At 53.7% G+C, this 16345-nt stretch overlaps 3 protein-coding genes across 5 annotated transcripts in view; 1 reads left to right on the top strand and 2 right to left on the bottom strand.

Moving 5' to 3' along the window:
* The first annotated feature begins 13 nt into the window (after positions 1-13).
* Polr2i (RNA polymerase II subunit I) lies at positions 14-1456 on the top strand. The gene is made up of 6 exons (XM_032893958.1): positions 14-456; positions 534-588; positions 803-876; positions 960-1034; positions 1121-1172; positions 1355-1456. Exons 1-6 carry the CDS (start codon positions 398-400, stop codon positions 1415-1417), a joined length of 378 nt encoding a protein of 125 aa, XP_032749849.1. The 5' UTR covers positions 14-397; the 3' UTR covers positions 1418-1456.
* A 13-nt stretch (positions 1457-1469) lies between these two features.
* Positions 1470-3665, bottom strand: Ovol3 (ovo like zinc finger 3). The gene is made up of 4 exons (XM_032893959.1): positions 3552-3665; positions 3414-3478; positions 2508-2709; positions 1470-1721 (listed from the first exon to the last, which is right to left on the bottom strand). The coding sequence occupies exons 1-4, from the start codon at positions 3643-3645 to the stop codon at positions 1510-1512; spliced, it is 573 nt and encodes a 190-aa protein (XP_032749850.1). The 5' UTR covers positions 3646-3665; the 3' UTR covers positions 1470-1509.
* A 4473-nt stretch (positions 3666-8138) lies between these two features.
* The window catches only part of Wdr62 (WD repeat domain 62), a 38955-nt gene continuing 30748 nt past the window's right edge, over positions 8139-16345 (bottom strand). Inside the window, exons 21-33 of one of the 3 annotated variants that reach the window (XM_032893955.1) lie at positions 15894-15946; positions 13026-13244; positions 12576-12641; positions 11911-12038; positions 11509-11609; positions 11094-11198; positions 10792-10923; positions 10421-10535; positions 10169-10298; positions 10039-10090; positions 9253-9915; positions 8578-8735; positions 8139-8485 (exon numbers count right to left, since the gene is read on the bottom strand). In XM_032893955.1, coding sequence (XP_032749846.1) covers positions 8222-8485; positions 8578-8735; positions 9253-9915; positions 10039-10090; positions 10169-10298; positions 10421-10535; positions 10792-10923; positions 11094-11198; positions 11509-11609; positions 11911-12038; positions 12576-12641; positions 13026-13244; positions 15894-15946 — 2186 coding nt within the window. In that variant the 3' untranslated portion in view covers positions 8139-8221. The remainder of the gene's footprint in view (positions 8486-8577; positions 8736-9252; positions 9916-10038; positions 10091-10168; positions 10299-10420; positions 10536-10791; positions 10924-11093; positions 11199-11508; positions 11610-11910; positions 12039-12575; positions 12642-13025; positions 13245-15893; positions 15947-16345) is intronic. The other 2 variants (XM_032893956.1, XM_032893954.1) reach the window with 2 other exon arrangements.

Here is a 16345-nt window from a genome sequence, read left to right as displayed (position 1 = left end):
CGAGGCGGGCGGAGGAGGCCGACGCCGGGGAGAATGGCTGGAGTTATCCTGGTCCGCCGAGTGTCCGCTCGGCGCATGTGCACTGGCCTTGGGCCAAGAAGAGAGCGGCGGCTTCTCCCGTTTATGCTCAGCGCCTTGTGGATGACGTTGCGCGTCACAGTCCTAGCCCTTGTCCTAAATCCAAACCACTCGGAGTTGTGAAGCAAGGTTCCGAAATCATCGGGAGTACCAGAGGGTATCAAAGGATTGACGCAAGCCGTCAGCCAGACATCCGTAAGATAAGGAGCCCTCACGTGCGCGCAGCTCCGCCCCATTTTAGTGCAGCTACGCGATCCGACCCTTCCCGCGGTCCGTAGCGCGGCCGCGCAAGCGCAGAAAGCTAATCAGCCCAGTCGCTATGGAACCTGACGGGACGTACGAGCCTGGCTTCGTGGGTATTCGGTTCTGCCAGGAATGGTGAGACCCGGGCAGCAGGTGTGGGAAGGCCGTGAGGATTGACTTCAGGGCTGACCTCTGACTTCCCCTCCCCACAGTAATAACATGCTGTACCCCAAGGAGGACAAGGAGAATCGCATTCTGCTGTACGCGGTGAGTGCCGGCAGCCCTCTAGCCAGCGAGTTCGCGCCTTCCCTGCGCGCTCCCTGCTGGCTCCCTCCACTTTCGCCTCTTGACTACCCCTCAACACACCCTCTCTCCCATCTTGTCCATCCCCTCCTTGGATCACCCTATCCTCCCGTCCAGTCTTGTTGCGGATCTGATCTGTTTGTGATACTCTCTTCCCGCCACGCTCTCCCGTCTGCAGTGCCGGAATTGCGATTACCAGCAGGAAGCCGACAACAGCTGCATCTACGTCAACAAAATCACGCACGAAGTGGAGTGAGTGGCGGGACCCTGGCTCGGGGTACGGGTAACGTGTTAGGATACCGGGTCTGACCGTAATTACTTCCCCATCCCTGCAGCGAGCTGACCCAGATCATCGCAGACGTGTCCCAGGACCCTACGTTGCCCCGGACCGAGGACCACCCGTGCCAGAAGTGAGTGTACAGCTGGCATAGGGAAAGAGGAGTGGCTGTCCACAGAGGGGTCTTTCACATTTTCAGTAACTGAACCATCCCCTCAGGTGTGGCCACAAGGAGGCAGTGTTCTTCCAGTCACACAGTGCCCGAGCTGAGGTGAGTGGCTAACCTCTTTCTTGGTGGCTGGGTGCGCCCCCTTCCCCCCCGGGGGGTGGGGACACCAGTTTTGGGCCGATCCTATGTCTTCGAATCAAGATTGGGAAAGTTCCTTTGATTGTTCTTTTGGGCCTCACACTATGCTCTGGGTCCGGACCCTGACTGAACGTTCTTATTGCCAGGACGCCATGCGCCTGTACTATGTATGCACCGCCCCACACTGCGGCCACCGCTGGACTGAGTGACCGTTCCTTCCTCCATTTGTAATAAATGCCCAGTTTCCATACTAGTGTTTCCGGTGTTTATTTGTCTTGTGGGTAGGAGAGCAGTCAGTATATCAGGTTGTGCTGCGGTGTAGGGTGCGGTGCTGTGCATAAGCCTCAGGCCGAGAGCTGGTGAAGCCACAGTCTTCACATACGTGCAGCTTCTCCCTGCGCTCCCGGTAAGCGTAGCTGGCTGGCTGCCCGTGCACCTTGGCAAGATGAGCTTCAAGGGAGCAGCGTTGTGTGAAAGCTTTCCCACAAGCTCCGCAGCGGAATGGCCGTATTCCTGTTGGGATAAGCAGAGAGAGCAAGGGCCTGGGAGCCCTTCCCTTGCACTCCCCACCCTTAGTCCACTTATGTTTGTGGCCCACTAGCCATCTGCTACCCCTACCTAAGGCAACAGGAGCTAGGCCATGTATCCCCTCCATCCCTCAACAGGAAGTGTCTGTTGAGAGAGGGAGGGGCCTTAGCAGCATGGCGAGTTCCCTTCACTGCTCTGAATCTGCAGCCTGATGGACAAGGTCTCGCAGCGTAGCCCTAGCTGGCCTGGAACTCAGACATGTGCCTTCCTCTGCTTCCCAAGTGATTAAAGGCAAGTACCACCAGGCCTGGCTGAATTTTTAATTGCATTTTGGTGTGTGTGGTGGTGTGTGTGGAGTCTGTTCTTTCCTTACACAACCTGGATCCTGGGAATTTTCTTTTTTTTCTTTTTTTCGGAGCTGGGGACCGAACCCAGGGCCTTGCGCTTGCTAGGCAAGCGCTCTACCGCTGAGCTAAATCCCCAACCCCAGGATCCTGGGAATTTAACTCAGTATCAGACTTGCCATCAATGGCCTTACCCACCGAGAAGTCTGGCTGACCCCGAACCTGAGTTCTGTAGCCAGCACCCATCTCTACCCTTGCCAGGCCTCTTCCTTGGTGCCACCTTTATACTCACTCCTGTGAGGAACACTGTGTGTCTTGTTGCCTGTGTCCCTGCCGTAAATCCCTGATCCCGGGAAACCCCACATCCCATGTATCTGCCTCTGTCATTCCATCACCATTGCTATCTGGTGTCCCTGCTGTTGCTCACCAGTGTGAGTCCTCATGTGACGCTTGAGATCGAAGGCATCGTGAAAGCCTTTACCACAATAGTGGCACACGTGGCGCCTTGCTGGGCTGTGGCATTTGAGGTGCCGAGTCAGCATGCGTTGCAGCGGGAAGGCCTTGGGGCACAGTGGGCAGCCGAGTGTCCCAGGGCCCTTGGGAGCAGAGGTCAGTGTTCCCTGTGAGGACTGCCAGAGGGTGTAGGGTTAGTATGACCAGCTGGATCTTGTCCAGCCGTTGCTATTCTGCAGTCTGTGGTGTGCCCAGACTGAAGAGCGGCTAGAAGAGGGTCTGTGAGTAGTGGGGGCAGCTGCAGCAACCCTCTCCCCAAAACCTTCCCTAACCAGTCTCACTCTGACCGCCATGTCCCTCCATACCCAGAACATACTCGTCTGATAGGAGCTCTCTTAGTTTTATTGACTGCCTCCAGCTCCCACCAGAAAGAAGCTCTGTGAGGAAGTGGACTTCTGTCCCTCCTGCCGGACCCTCAACACCTAGTCAGTGCCTGCCTCTCAGATGCTCAAGTGACCACACACTGAATTCTGACTAGTATTGTCCCTCCTTCCAAAGCCAGCACAGCTAACCTACTCCTGGGAGGTTAAGGTAACAGAGCCCCCTCCCCTCTTTATCTAGTGTTCTACATAGTTTTTGGAATCTTGTTTGCACCCGCTGGACACAGACCCCTGGAGCAGGGCCTTACAGCTGCCCATCTACCCTAGGAATAGGGGTCCTAACTGAGACTGGAATGAGCTGGCTGCTGGGAAGGGAGTGATGCCAAGGGAAGAGCGACGATGGGCCGGAGAGCATGTGTGGGAGACCTGGAGTGAGGGCAGCCAGCTTTCTGTGTGTGAGGGGAGAGCCATCCCTGTCTTACTGCCAGCAGCAGACTCACCGCTGCCCACGTGTCTCTCAGACCAGAAGAGCTGTGTGCTGGTGGCACTGCCGGGCTGCTGCAGTCTGGGAAGAGAAGCCAGATGGTGATACCCCGTGCCTCCCAAGCCCTCGCCTCCAGGCCCAGATAGGTGCATACCTGGGACATAGGTATCTCCCCGGAGCTGGTCAGGAAGGTGGCTCCAGTTAGGTGGCTGTGGACGCCGACTCCTCACAAGAAAGACTCGGGGCATTGCTTTCAGGACGGTACTTCACAGAGCTGCCTCCTCTGTCTGCTGCCTGTCAGACCTCCGCCCCAGAACTAGGTGAAATCCAGAGACCCATGGAAGCCTCATTCGTTCTCATGCAAATTTTGGGACAAGCCTGGGGAGCAGCCTTAGCTGGCTCTGGTTACCCCTGCTGGGGCCTGCCATCATGGCTCCTTCTCTAGGCCAGGCTCCCAGGCAACTGTGCCATCTCCAGGGTACAGAGACACTGGAGAACACCCTCCCCTCCCCACCAAGGAGGCTTGAGTGAGAGAAGAGCTTAGGCTGCTCCTGGGGATGGAGATCAAAAAGACACATGGCCCCAGGCCTGGAAGGGCCACGGACTCTAGGGACTGTTTACCAGGCAAATCAGTCCCCTGGACGTCCATCAGCCTGCCTAGTTATTCAAATCACAGCAGCTGTCCGAGGATGCGGGTGGGGACAGCTGTGATTGTTTTGTGCCACTGGTGTAGGATGACAGCAAACTAGTAGTTAAAGGCAAAAATAAAGATGGGGCTGTGCGTCCTCAAGCTTTCACTCATGCACGTGCTCTCTCTCTCTGATCTTTAGATTTCCAAAGATGACATGGCATCATTCTGGCCTAGGGCTGTAAAATGCTGGTTTGTCAACAGCCCAGTTCCTACTGATTGTCGGGGCTCCTCCCATCCACAGTGGGTGGGCGGTTCTGGACTGCTCCTTCTCTGATGTCTGAACTAAGTTCAGAATTGTGAACACTCTCTTCACAGCTACTTTCTCTAGTCTCTCTGACAGTCTTCTGAATGGAGTTCTAGACTAGAAGTCTAACTATAGGCAGACCTTACTTAGTTCAGTACTGAAAATGAGCACAGTGTGTGGGGCCACAAAGGAGAGAGCAGTGACACCCAGAATAGTCAATTCATGAAGAACAGAGTAATCCAAGCTGGGATAGGCAAAACTGGGAGAGCAGAATTCTTGGAACCAAAAGAAGATTCTAATCTTGCCTATAGGTTTGTGTGGGGCCCGCCATCCAGCTTGCATGCCAAGGGCCTTTACCCCTGAGCCATCTCAGTAGAGGGTCTCATGTAGGCCAAGCTGATCTTACATAGCTGAGGAGGAAAATGAATCCCCAGTTCCAGCCAGAGGGAATAGTCATTACGAAGGCTTGCTGGGAAGAAAAGGTACATTTACATTTCATTTTTAATGTTTGGTGGTAGTGGTGGTGGGAGGGCATACACAAGAACCCAAAAGGACAAACCATAGGAATTGGTTCAATCTCCACCTTGTATGTGGTATGCTGGCTGTATTTATATCAACTTGGCACAAACCAGAGTCACTTGGGAAGAGGAAACTTCGATTGAGAAAATGCCCTCACCAAATTGGTCAGTGGGCAAGCCTCTGGTAAACTTTCTTCATTGATGTGGGCAGGCCCAGATCCCTGGGTGATTGACACCCGTGGGCGAGTGGCCCTGGGTTCTATAAGGAAGAAGGCAGAGTAAGCCAAGAGGAACAAGCCAGTGAGCAGCACCCCTCTCTGGCTCTGGCGTCAGTTCCTGACTCCCTTGAATGATGATGCTGTGATGCGGAAGTGAAATAAACCCTTTCCTCCCCAATGGACGCACCGTCTTTGTGACTGTTTTGTTTTGTTTTGTTTTGATTCAATCACACTAACAGAAACCCTAAGACATGAGGATTCAAGGGGTTGAACTCGGGGCACCAGGCTGTGTTGCAGATGCCTTTACTTGCTAAGCCTTCTCGCTCCCTCCCCTTTATAAACAAAATAGAACAGAGAGGGTCTTATGTATCCCAGGCTGGCTTCCACCTTACTATGTAGCCAAGAATGGTACTGAATTAACGATCCTCCTGGCTCCGCCGAAGTGGAAACTTCTGGTTTGTTGGAAAGTTGGTCATTGTCAGATGAGGGTTTGCTGGGGCACACAGGTGAAGGCTGTTTACTATAGCAGAGGGGAAAGGCCGTGTGATGGAGTATAGACACCACCCCACAGCCGATGGGAGACACCACCCAGCATTGGTTTGGTTTGCTCCACTTTGATCTTCTTCGCTATGACGCGCATGCATTGGTTCACGTTACGTAGCGTAGTTGAGTTGCTCTTGTGGTACCATTCAGCAAGCGTTGCGGTTTCTTCAGGATTGATCGGCAGTTGTGGTTCATGTGTGACGTCTGCCTGCCAAGAGGACTGCACTGCAGCCGCTGAACTGTGTTTGGTGTTTGTTATGGAACTGAGCTGTTGACAAAGGTTGAGCTTGCCTCCGAACTATTGCTAAACAGGTCCACTTCCCACATATCCTAATAACTTTTCTCTTCCACTGCCTCTGGTGGGCTAGAGGAGAGGTTGAACATTCATTAAAATAGGCTGCAAAAAATGTATGCCTACACACCGCTTCTCAAGTGCTGGGATTGCAGGCATGTACCACCATACTCACTCTATGTGGTGCTAGGGCTGGACCCTGGGGGGCTTGGTGTATGCTGGGCCTGCACTCTTTATATCCCCTGCCCAGGAAGGGTTTCTTTGCATTTCCTGTGTTATGAGTATGAAGTGTCCCCCGGAAAGGCTCACATGCTAAAGACTGGTGAATCCAACTGAGAGCTGATTAGCTCATGAGGGTTCCAAGCTCCTCTGCATGCTGTTCTTTGCCACCAAATCTCTGTAGGACCTGGGCAAAAGCCACTTCTCAATGAGCCTTTGAAACATATTACTTGTGTGTGCACGTGTCCGTGCAAAGGTGCATGTGAGTGTGGGGCCCAGAGGCGCTGGAGCTCCATGAATCCAATGTGGTTGTGAACCACCCAATGTGGGTGTTACGAATAAACTCAGGGGATGGAGAGATGGCTCAGCGGTTAAGAGCACCCGACTTCTCTCCCAGAGGTTATGAGTTCAATTCCCAGCAACCACATGGTGGCTCACAACCATCTGTAAAGAGATCTGATGCCAGGGTTGGGGATTTAGCTCAGTGGTAGAGCGCTTGCCTAGCAAGCGCAAGGACCTGGGTTCGGTTCCCAGCTCTGAAAAAAAAAAAAAAAAAAAAAAAGGAAAAGAGATCCGATGCCCTCTTCTGGTGTATCTGAAGTGTGTACTTATATATAGTAAATAAATAAATCTTTAAAAAAAAAAAAAAAGAATAAACTCAGGTCCTCTGGGAGACCTGGAGCCACTCAGCCTGTTGGTTTTTGGTGCTGAGTCAGATGCAACCCAGGCTGGTCTCAAACCTGTGTAGCTGAGGCTGGCCTTGAACTCCTGATCCTCCATCTCTACCTCCCAAGTGGTAGGAAGGACAGAATTGCAGGTGTGCCCCCTGGCAAGTGTGTGTTGATCTCCACTGGCTACACGTGCAGTGTTAGGTCAGCCAAGGGTGCACATGTAAATGGTCCCGAGGTAGCAGCTGGCAGGCTCCGAGTGTCAGCTGAGCTAACGGAGAAATGGGGCTGAAGTGGCTCCATCTCAGACACAAATTCATGATTGATGTCCCGGGTGCAGGTTGGTGTCTCACTAACTAGGAACAGTCCTGGTATGGGGAGCGAAGGGTGGGTCTGGGGCACAGAAATGAGTGGACAGGCTGACACTAATGAGGAGCCCTATGCCTGCTACCATGCCAGCAGACACCTGGAGGCAAGCTATTGCGCTGCACGAAGGTCCAACAACAAAGCTGCTTGTTTTTCAAAACAAGTTTCAAGTAGCCCTGGTCTCCTGTAGACCAGGCTGACCTTGAAGTCACAAAGACCTGCCCACCTCTGCTTCCTGAGAGCTAGGATTAAAGGTGTGCACCACCACTGCCTGGTGGCTGTTAGAGCTACCATGACTGCCCCCAGATCAGGCCTGTGGACCTTCATAAGAGTGGATGAGATGAAGCTGGGTGTTGGCTCTGTGCAATAGACCTCTCCGCTAGAGTCCCTTTTACAGGGACATGGCAGTGTATGTGGTCATGAGACTGTCCTTCTTAGGAATATACTGCCTGAGGGAACTGGTGTCTCAAGGAACAAGGGTAGACAGTCCTCTCCCTAGTGAAGGCAGCACAGGTCAGCACCTGAGAGGTTTGGGTCTGCTGCCCATCAGTGTTTGTTCAGTGGGTATTGATTTCTGCTCCCTGTTGCAGGAAGGACAACAGCAATGGGACCCTGCAGGATCCAGTGTGGACTTAGCTGTGGGCTGGCTGTTGGCCAGTAGTATACTGAGGACAAGTCCAGACCTGCTGTGACCACAGTGACCCCAGTGAATTTGTAAGCACCCACAGGTTAAAGTTAGTTCCTCCCCAGGGCACAGCTGGACTCCAGTGGGCAGAGTATGACCCCTGCAGAGCTCAGTTTGCTAGGGATGGAATACATGAGAAGCCAGGTCATGCATTATGGCTAGTCCCATGTCCCCTGTCAGCAGGTCCACAGAACGGGGCCTGGAGCTAATGAGTCTCCAGGCTGCTTCATCCATGCAGGGGGCCCTCTGCCCTCTGCCCTCTGCCTCCACTGAAGAGAGCTTTACAGACAGGACAGGTTCCAGGAAACAACTGTCAGTTTATTTGCTTACAAATCTATTTCTCTGGGGCAGCAGGGCTTTGGTAGAGGGGCTGCAGGCTCTCAGTCGCCCCTCACCTTCCTCCTCACTGCCTGCACTAGCAGCTCCGAGTAGTGTTCCAGCAGAGCCTGCAGGTTTGGGCTGGCCAGGGGACAAAGTGTAGGTGGGGAGGGAGGGCCTGGGCTAGGCAGTGTGAGGGGTGGGGCCACGCTAGCTGCACCCATACAGTTGCTGGCTTCCAGCTGGTGGTGGATCCAGTGGAAGGCGGAGGCCAGCTCAGTCTGTGCCTGCTGCTGCTCCGCACCTAGCTGGTTGCTGGAGGCCAACTGTAAGGGGTGGCAAACTTGTTAGAGGACATCCAGGTTGTGTCAGGGAGCCCTCTCCATTGTCCCACCCTGCCCTGGGCTCCTTGGCTTACCATTCGGTAAAGGTCAAGGGCTTCTTGGAAGGCAGTCTGCAGCCTGTACAAGACTGATTCCACACTGTCTAGCTCAAGGGGTCCTGGGGGTGGGACTTCAGCTCGGCGCCCAGGCTCCCCACAGTGTCCAGGGCTGTCTGGGCTCCCACTCGATGCATCTAGGCGTAGAGAGGAGTAAATGGCTAGGATACTTTGACTTTCTAGATGGCCCAAGACAAGCCAGGTGGCTGGCCAGGCTAAAAGACTGCTTGTCCTGGACCACTGTCTCCGGCCCCTAGGCTCCTCTTTCCCATAGGGTTCTGCCGGTCGTTACCTATCTCCTAAAACCTTTTGCTGCCACCCTGAAACTTAAGCTGCACTGCTGGCCCCTTCTCTTATTGTTCTCACTAGCTTCTATCACCATGATATGCTTGACACTTAAGGTGTTTGTCTGGGCTTCTCCCCTAGGGTAGGAATCAACCTTTGCTGTTTGCTACTGTGTCTCATGTATGCAGGAGCAGGAGCTGGAACAAAGGCCAGCATGTGCTCACCGACTATGTAAATGAGGGGATGGATGGGTGAACAGTGAACCTGGCCCTCCCCAGTGGCCAGGCTGAGTGTCCCACTTGGGAAGGTGAGTCAAGCAGCACAGGGGATAGGCTAAGGCTCTAGTCGCCTCCCAAGGGCAGTACTCACCAGGAGTGGGCTCCAGGAGAGCAGGGGTGCTGCCAGGCATCCTAGACCTGGTCTCTAGAAGTTGGAGGCTGTTGGGGTGGGCAGGAGGGGTGAGGGGCCCAGAGGCTGAGGTCTTTGGAAGAAACACAGAACTGTGGAGTCCCAGGGTGCTCATGTCTGCAGGGCTGGGTGCTGAGAAGCTGGCTACTGTGACTGCCATACTAGGTGGGACATCCACAGCTTCCTGAGACCACACAGGTGTGGTGGGTGGCTCCAGTTGCGGTGGAGAGAGGAGCTGCTCACAGACACTGGATAAGGTCAGTCTCAGGCTGGCTCGGGCCTCATGGTTGCCCCAAGCAGGCAGTGCAGGCTCATGGCCTTTGACACTAGAAGTGAGTGCTACTGTAGTGGGAACGGCCTGGGGTTCCTGGCCGGGGGATACGGGCTTGTGGAGTGGCCTGGGTAGCTCGCCTGTCACAGGGCCCTCACCGTCCCCGAGAGAGGTGCTGCGAGTCATCTTGGCATGTGAGCTTGTTGTGGACTCCAGGTAAGAACACGGAGATGGGGCGGGAATACTCTGCTCCCGGCCTGTGGTCAGTCCAGACGTGGGTGTTGGAGGCTTCCTGTCTGTGGGTGTCACTGAGGAAGGAGGGACACAGGATGCCAGGCCTGTGATGGGAGGGGCTGTAAAAGAAGTAGATGGTTCACTTGCACCCCTGCCTCCTAAAAAAGTTTCAAATCTGAACAGACACTCCCATGGCTCCGCTGGGTACCCAGGGCTGTTCCTCTAGGATTAGGGAGACTTACTTGGTAGACACGAGGCCTCTGGAGTCTCTTCAGCCTTCTGCCCAGAGAGGACCTGCAAGCACAGCTCTTGGTAAGAGAAGGCCTCCTGGCTTGCAGCCCTGTGTCCTGAGAGAGTGACCCCAATACTCACATTGGTCCCATCTGAGGACATGTAGCCAGTACCTGCTCTCAGGGGCCCTGCTTTGGGCTGGTTGCCCCCTTGGCCCACAGGCTGAACCTCTGGAGACTTCATAAGGTGCAGGGGCAGCCGGGGAGGGAACCTGGGGAGGAAGCCAGGTGGGAAAGGCACGCTCACATAACCTTATCCTAGGGTAACTGAGGGGGTGTTTCTACCTGGGGCTGGGGTAGAAAGAGGGGAGCATAGGTAGTTTCTAGCTTCTACCTGGAGGTCTTCTGGAGGCGGGAGAGGAACTGTGTGGAGATGCTCAGCCGGGGATTGAAGAAATAGTCATCAGTCTCTGAGATCTTTATGTCTCCCAGTGATCCAGGAAAGAGCTCTAGGAAGACACCCATGGGCCCTCAGGACTGCTGACATCTCAGATGCCTTAGGTATGAATGGAGGGGCCAAATTGTCTGCTCTCTTACCCATCTTTCACCACCTGACCATGGAAGACTGCTCAAGAACACCCACACTGTGCCTGGCACTAGACAGACACATATACACACCAGGGTGCAAGACAGACATACAGACACACACACACACACACACACACACACACACACACACACACCAGGGTGCAAGTCAGGTCCTACCTTCAGCAGGGGCATCAGTAAGAGTCTCAAAATGGTGGCGGAGGAACTTCTCCTGCTCAGGCGTCTGGGGTAAGGAGCCATTGCCCAAGCCCGGCACCCCAGGCTGGGCAAGCTCGTCTGTACTTGAGTGCTCTGGATGGGAGGCAGGGTGGAGAGTTGTCAGCACTGAGTCACAGCAGGCGACGCTTGACAATGGAGAAATCCAGACTTGCCTGCCACACTCCTGGTTGCTACCAGGCTGAGAAGGAAATGGCAGTCTTCCATTGAGGAAACTGAGGCTCAGGGCTGATAGGAACCTTTACCTGGCTTACCTGTCATGGTGAGGTGAGGGCCAGGGTCCGTTCGAGGAGCTGAGACATGGGCGGCAGCAAAGCTGCACTCCAGTTCAGCCTCTGACTCCCCTGAGTCTGAAGGGAGAGAGGGGGGTCAGGAGCCTGCCCGAGGGGAGACGGCCCACTCCAGATGCTTCGGAATTTGTTTCCCATCTGGAGGATGGGGTGATCTATATGTATCCCCTACATTCTTTGGTCCAGCAAAGTCCCCCAATCAAGCAGGGGCAGAGCTGGGTGCTCAGCGAGTGGCTTAGCATACTCAGGTACTGTCAGGAACGCCTTTGTTTTCTGTGGCATTATCAACATCAGAAAACTGGATCCCGGCCTCTACCAGTGCCCAGAGGCCATTGCAGACCATGAGGGTGCCTGGTTGCTCCCCACTCACCCTCAGGAGGGCTCTGATCCTTTGAACTGACGGAGGAGACCCTGAGATAGGAGTCACCTTGCTGGTCCTCAGGTCCTGCCTCTGCCTCCTCATAATACTCCCTGCAACACCGTCAGGGTGGGGTTATACAGGCAATGAAGATCTGGCCTTGCCCGCAACCATGAGGCCCACACCCTCTCCCAGAGCACACCCCAGCCTCTCCTGCCTCCAAACAACACCCCTCATCCAACCCAGGACTGAACCGAGGAAAATGAGGCTGCAGCTGAGTCTGTCTGAGAGAGCCTCTCAACTCTCCCATGTCCACTCACACAAGCCACTGGGAGAACAGTTTTTCCAGGTAGGGCCTCTCACCAGGGCCCCCTCTCTGCAACTACGGCTCCCTGTGGTGCATAGGACATTCACCTGTGCATCCCTGTAACTGTCACTTCCACCTCTGGGGAGCAGAGGATGAGTTCTCTTGTCTCAGTGCCTTCCCTCTGTAGAGGCAGGTAGGAGGGGTGTCCTCGGCTGTCTTCTTTGGGGCTCCCTGACTAGGAGTGAAGAGCAGAGCCATTCTGAGGTAGCCAGATTCATCCCAGGTCCTTGAATGCCTCCAGCGGTTATGCACAAGTGGCAGAGGAGTGACCCCACGGACACCACTGCCAGACACCACATTAGAGACAGTGTGAAGTCAGCCCTTGGCCAGACCTCCTCCCCGATGTTGGCAAAAGCAGCCCCTTTACAGATAAGGTGTAGTTTGGCCTAAGGCCAGAGGAGGCCTAACCTCTGTCTGTTTACAGGACAACCAAGAATAAGCAAAGCACTAACCGGACAGGCTCAGCGGCACACACACAAGGCCCCAGCACCCAGAGTCAGAGATAGACGGTCTCTGAGCTCACGGCCAGCCTAGTCTATGTAATGAGTTCCTGCCTAGCCAGAGTTACACGATCAGACTGTCTCAAAACACAACAAATCAGGCAAACCAGTTCATGAGAAGTGAGAACATGGGCTCCCTCAGTGGGGTGCGTGGGTACTGACTCGGGGTCAGGAGGTAGAACATGCTCTGTGGGGATGTAGGTGGCAAGTACCTCTGAGTGACAAAGGTAGCTCACCAGGCCTTCTCCCGGGGCCATGTGTCCATTCTCTGGTGAGCACTGTACCACAGCAAAGAGGAAATGTATGCATGAGCATGGGAAGGACTGCCCCCGAGGAAGGAAGAGTAAGGTCCGAGCCCTGCATCTGTGAGTCCTCTGAGGCAATAGAACCATTATTTGGAAAACTAAGACAAGAGAGGCAAGCCTCTTACCTCAGGTCAGAGGCAGGGAGGGGCTAATCTAGGGTTCACCCACTTGAGCGCTCCCCATTTAGAAGAGAAGTCTATCCTGGGACCCAAGCTTGAAGAGCTTGGTCAAACCTCTGAGTGACCCACTCCCAAAGATTGCTTGTTTGCCCTCCACCATCCCGTGACTCACTCTCCTCACCCAAGTGAGCAGCCACAGTACAGGGGACGGCTGGTGGGCTTGGGGGACTGGCTGTACCTCACTTAGCAGGCCTGCCAGGTTTTGTGGCTCTACTGAGTCCAGAACAGAGTCTTCAAGATTTCCAGGCTTCATGGGTGTAAAGTAGGAATCCAGGGCCCAGGCATCCAGGATGGTCTTGAGGGGTTCCTGCTCAGCCCGCTCTGCCCAACGGCCATGTGGCTGGTAGCTGCGCTTGGCGTGGAAGGCTGAGCTGTCTGTCACATCATCATCCCCTAGCTTGAGGGACAGGGACAATAATCAGGCAGCTAGCCATAGCCATTGGTCTGCTACTTTCAACAAGGACTACACAGATCTGCTGCTGTCTCCTGGCTTTACAACCCTTCAAGAGAACAGCTTCCCGAAATTATGAGCCTCCATCCCAAACCTATCTACCTTCCCTGCTACCACCCTTCTCTCCTTCCCTCTCCTCCTCTTCCTCCTCTTCCTCCTCCTCCTCCCTCCTCCCCTCCCTGCTTCCCTCCCTCCCTCCCCCACCTCTCTCTCTGACCCAGCTCTCAAGAACCGGGACTACAGGTGTAAGCCACCAGGCCAGCTCGGAACCCTTACCAAGGTTTTGCCATCTCTCCACATGGGCGTCTCAGAGTTACTATGTTGGGGGCTCTACTTCTGATTCCCCCTTAGCTGCCCTCCTGAAGTCTCACCAGCCCCAATGATGCTTTGCAGTTCCTTAAGCCCCAAACTGGCAGTCATTCTTCTCATGATGTGTCCTGTCCCTCCCATGTCACTTGTATTTCACCAAAAGATTCTGTCAGCCATCACTCGAACACACCCAAACACAGCCCCGCTCCTCCTATCCTACCCACTGAGTCTCCCACCAAAGCTGCTGCTGGAGAGGACACACTTGTGGTTTGTGTTAATTCTACATTTTCTTTTATTTATTTATTTATTTTTTTAGCATACGTTTTTAAAAAATTTTAATTAATTTTTATTCATACAAGTACACTGTAGCTGTTTTCAGACACACCAGAAGAGGGCGCCAGATCCCCTTACAGATGGTGGTGAGCCACCATGTGGTTGCTGGGAATTGAACTCAGGACCTCTGGAAGAGCAGTCAGCGCTCTCAACCACTGAGCCATCTCTCCAGCCCCCAATTCTACATTTTCTAATGAGCAACTGGGAGACAGCTGAATAGGCACTTAATGTCTCTGGGCCTCAAATTTCCTGTCTGTGAAATAGGGATAGGAAAAACCCCACTGAAGGTTTTGTTTTGTCTTTTCAAGGTGGGGTTTCTCTGTGTATCCCAGGCTGTCCTGGAACTCACTCTATAGACCAGGCTAGCCTGGAACTCAGAGATCTGCCGGCCCCTGCCTCCTGAGTGCTGGGCTTAAAGGTGTGCACCACCCACTGCTCAGCTAATTTTCTTAAATACTCAAATAACTTTTCACAATGTAAAGTAAAATTGTTTTACAGGAAATTAAGATATAAAGCAATCCAATAATAGATGAATTATTTCCACACGAGTGAAGACTGAGGAAAAGACAACACAGAGGCTTAGAAGTAAGGAGTAAGTTAGGAGTAAGTAAGGAGTTAAGTTAGGAGTAAGCGGAAGGGACAGGGGGTGGGGTTTGCAGAGGGGAACTGGGAAGGAGGATAACATTAGAAATGTAAATAAAGTAACCAATAAAAAAATGAAGAAAGAAAGAAAGAAAGCATCTTATCCAGGCTGAATATCACTGCATCGTAAAGTGTGGGCAGGGAGAAGCTGGGGCCTGCGAAGATCAGGCCTGACCATGGGCTTGGCCTTGGGGATAAAATAAAGTCCTGAACCTTTGTTTAGCCCTTGCAGTAGTGGGAATTGGCCTGAGGCGTCGCAGAGCTACAACCCATTTCCAGCTGGCTCTTCACCACTGTCTTGTTGCTGAGACAGGGTCTCGTGCTCTCTCTCATGTGTCCCTGGCCGGCCTGGAACTTGCTACGTAGCAGAGGATGACCTAATCCCGTGTTTACCCTCTGGTGCTGGGCCTACAGATGTGCATCACCACAGTTGAGGGCGTCATGAGTGCTGACAAGCACTGTCACCTCCAACCCATCATTTTGTTAGAGACAGTCACATATACCGCAGGCTGGCCTTGAACGTCCATGAACTTCACATCCCTTCCTTCCCTTCCTCCCAAATGCTGGGTGTTTGTCAGGGTGAGCTGCCCAGGGTGGTCATTTCCTCACTCCTCAGTGCACGCAGGCCCTGACCTGGTGACCGTCCTGCGACAGTCTCCTGAATACCTGGGATTACAGGCCTGTACCACAGCCCTGGCTCAAGGCCAGGTTCTGCTACCAGTCTCTACTCACAGGCTCCTAGCTGAGCCTAGTACCAGCCACTCCTACTCCGTCACTGTCTTTGTAGTACTTCTTTCCCTTATATCCAATTGAATGGTCCCTCCTTTGAAACCCCTCTAGATTCTGCCCATTTCCTTCTGACCCTGCTCCCCAGCCTCTCTTCTAGGCCTCTTACCTTCCTGTCCCTTGACCTCTTTCCTGTCACTACTTCTTCAGCTCTGGAGACTTCAGCAGACGCCCCTTGGCACTAAACCGACACCGTGAACAGTCTTTACTTCCCATTCTAGTGTCCTTTCCTCTTGCATATGTCGCTCCCACATACCACACGCTTACTTACTTAATGTGGGGTATACGCCCTCTCCCGCTCCCCTTCACAGGGGAGCAGGCCTTGGAGAGCTCCCGTCCCACCTCCAATGGTGAGGACAGTGGCAGGCATGGGGTGGACGGTTGTCTGAACCAAGGGCTGTCTCAGCTGAGACTGCAAAGACGAGGGGGTTCTCCACAGAAAAGAGACGCAGAGAGAAGAAAGGACTCCCTCAAGGGAGCACGTGGGGAGGGTTCCCCAGCCGGCCATCCTCCCAGCACACTCACCAGCCGCTTTGCCCACAGTGGCAGCTTGCCATTGGTCAGCAGGCACCGAGGATCTGCAGACAATGGTACGTGAGGACAGGTCAGGCAACCTCAGAGATAGACCACACTGACAACTCAGTTTCTCCAACAAGGGTGGCGCAAAGACCATAGGTGGATCAAAAGATGTTCAACCTCACTAATTGTCAGAAAAATGGCAGTTTAAATACTAAGGTATACTGGTACTTATAAGACTCACCAAGTGTAAGAACTGGGGGAGAAGGGCTGGGTCTACTGCTACATGCCTATAATCTCAGCACTCAGGAGGCCCAGGCCGGAGAAGCAAGCGCTCCAGGACAGTCCGGGCTACAAAACCACAGCCTGTTTTCAAAAGACGAAACCAAGAGCACGGGTGGGCTGGGCTGCAGAGTGTTAGCCCCATGGGTGGGCTGGGCTGCAGAGTGTTAGCCCCATGG

Source organism: Rattus rattus, chromosome 2 (assembly GCF_011064425.1).
Source record: "Rattus rattus isolate New Zealand chromosome 2, Rrattus_CSIRO_v1, whole genome shotgun sequence".
NCBI lineage: Eukaryota > Metazoa > Chordata > Mammalia > Rodentia > Muridae > Rattus > Rattus rattus.
Note: the sequence above shows the minus strand (reverse complement) of the source record. Positions and strands in the feature narration are given on the sequence as shown.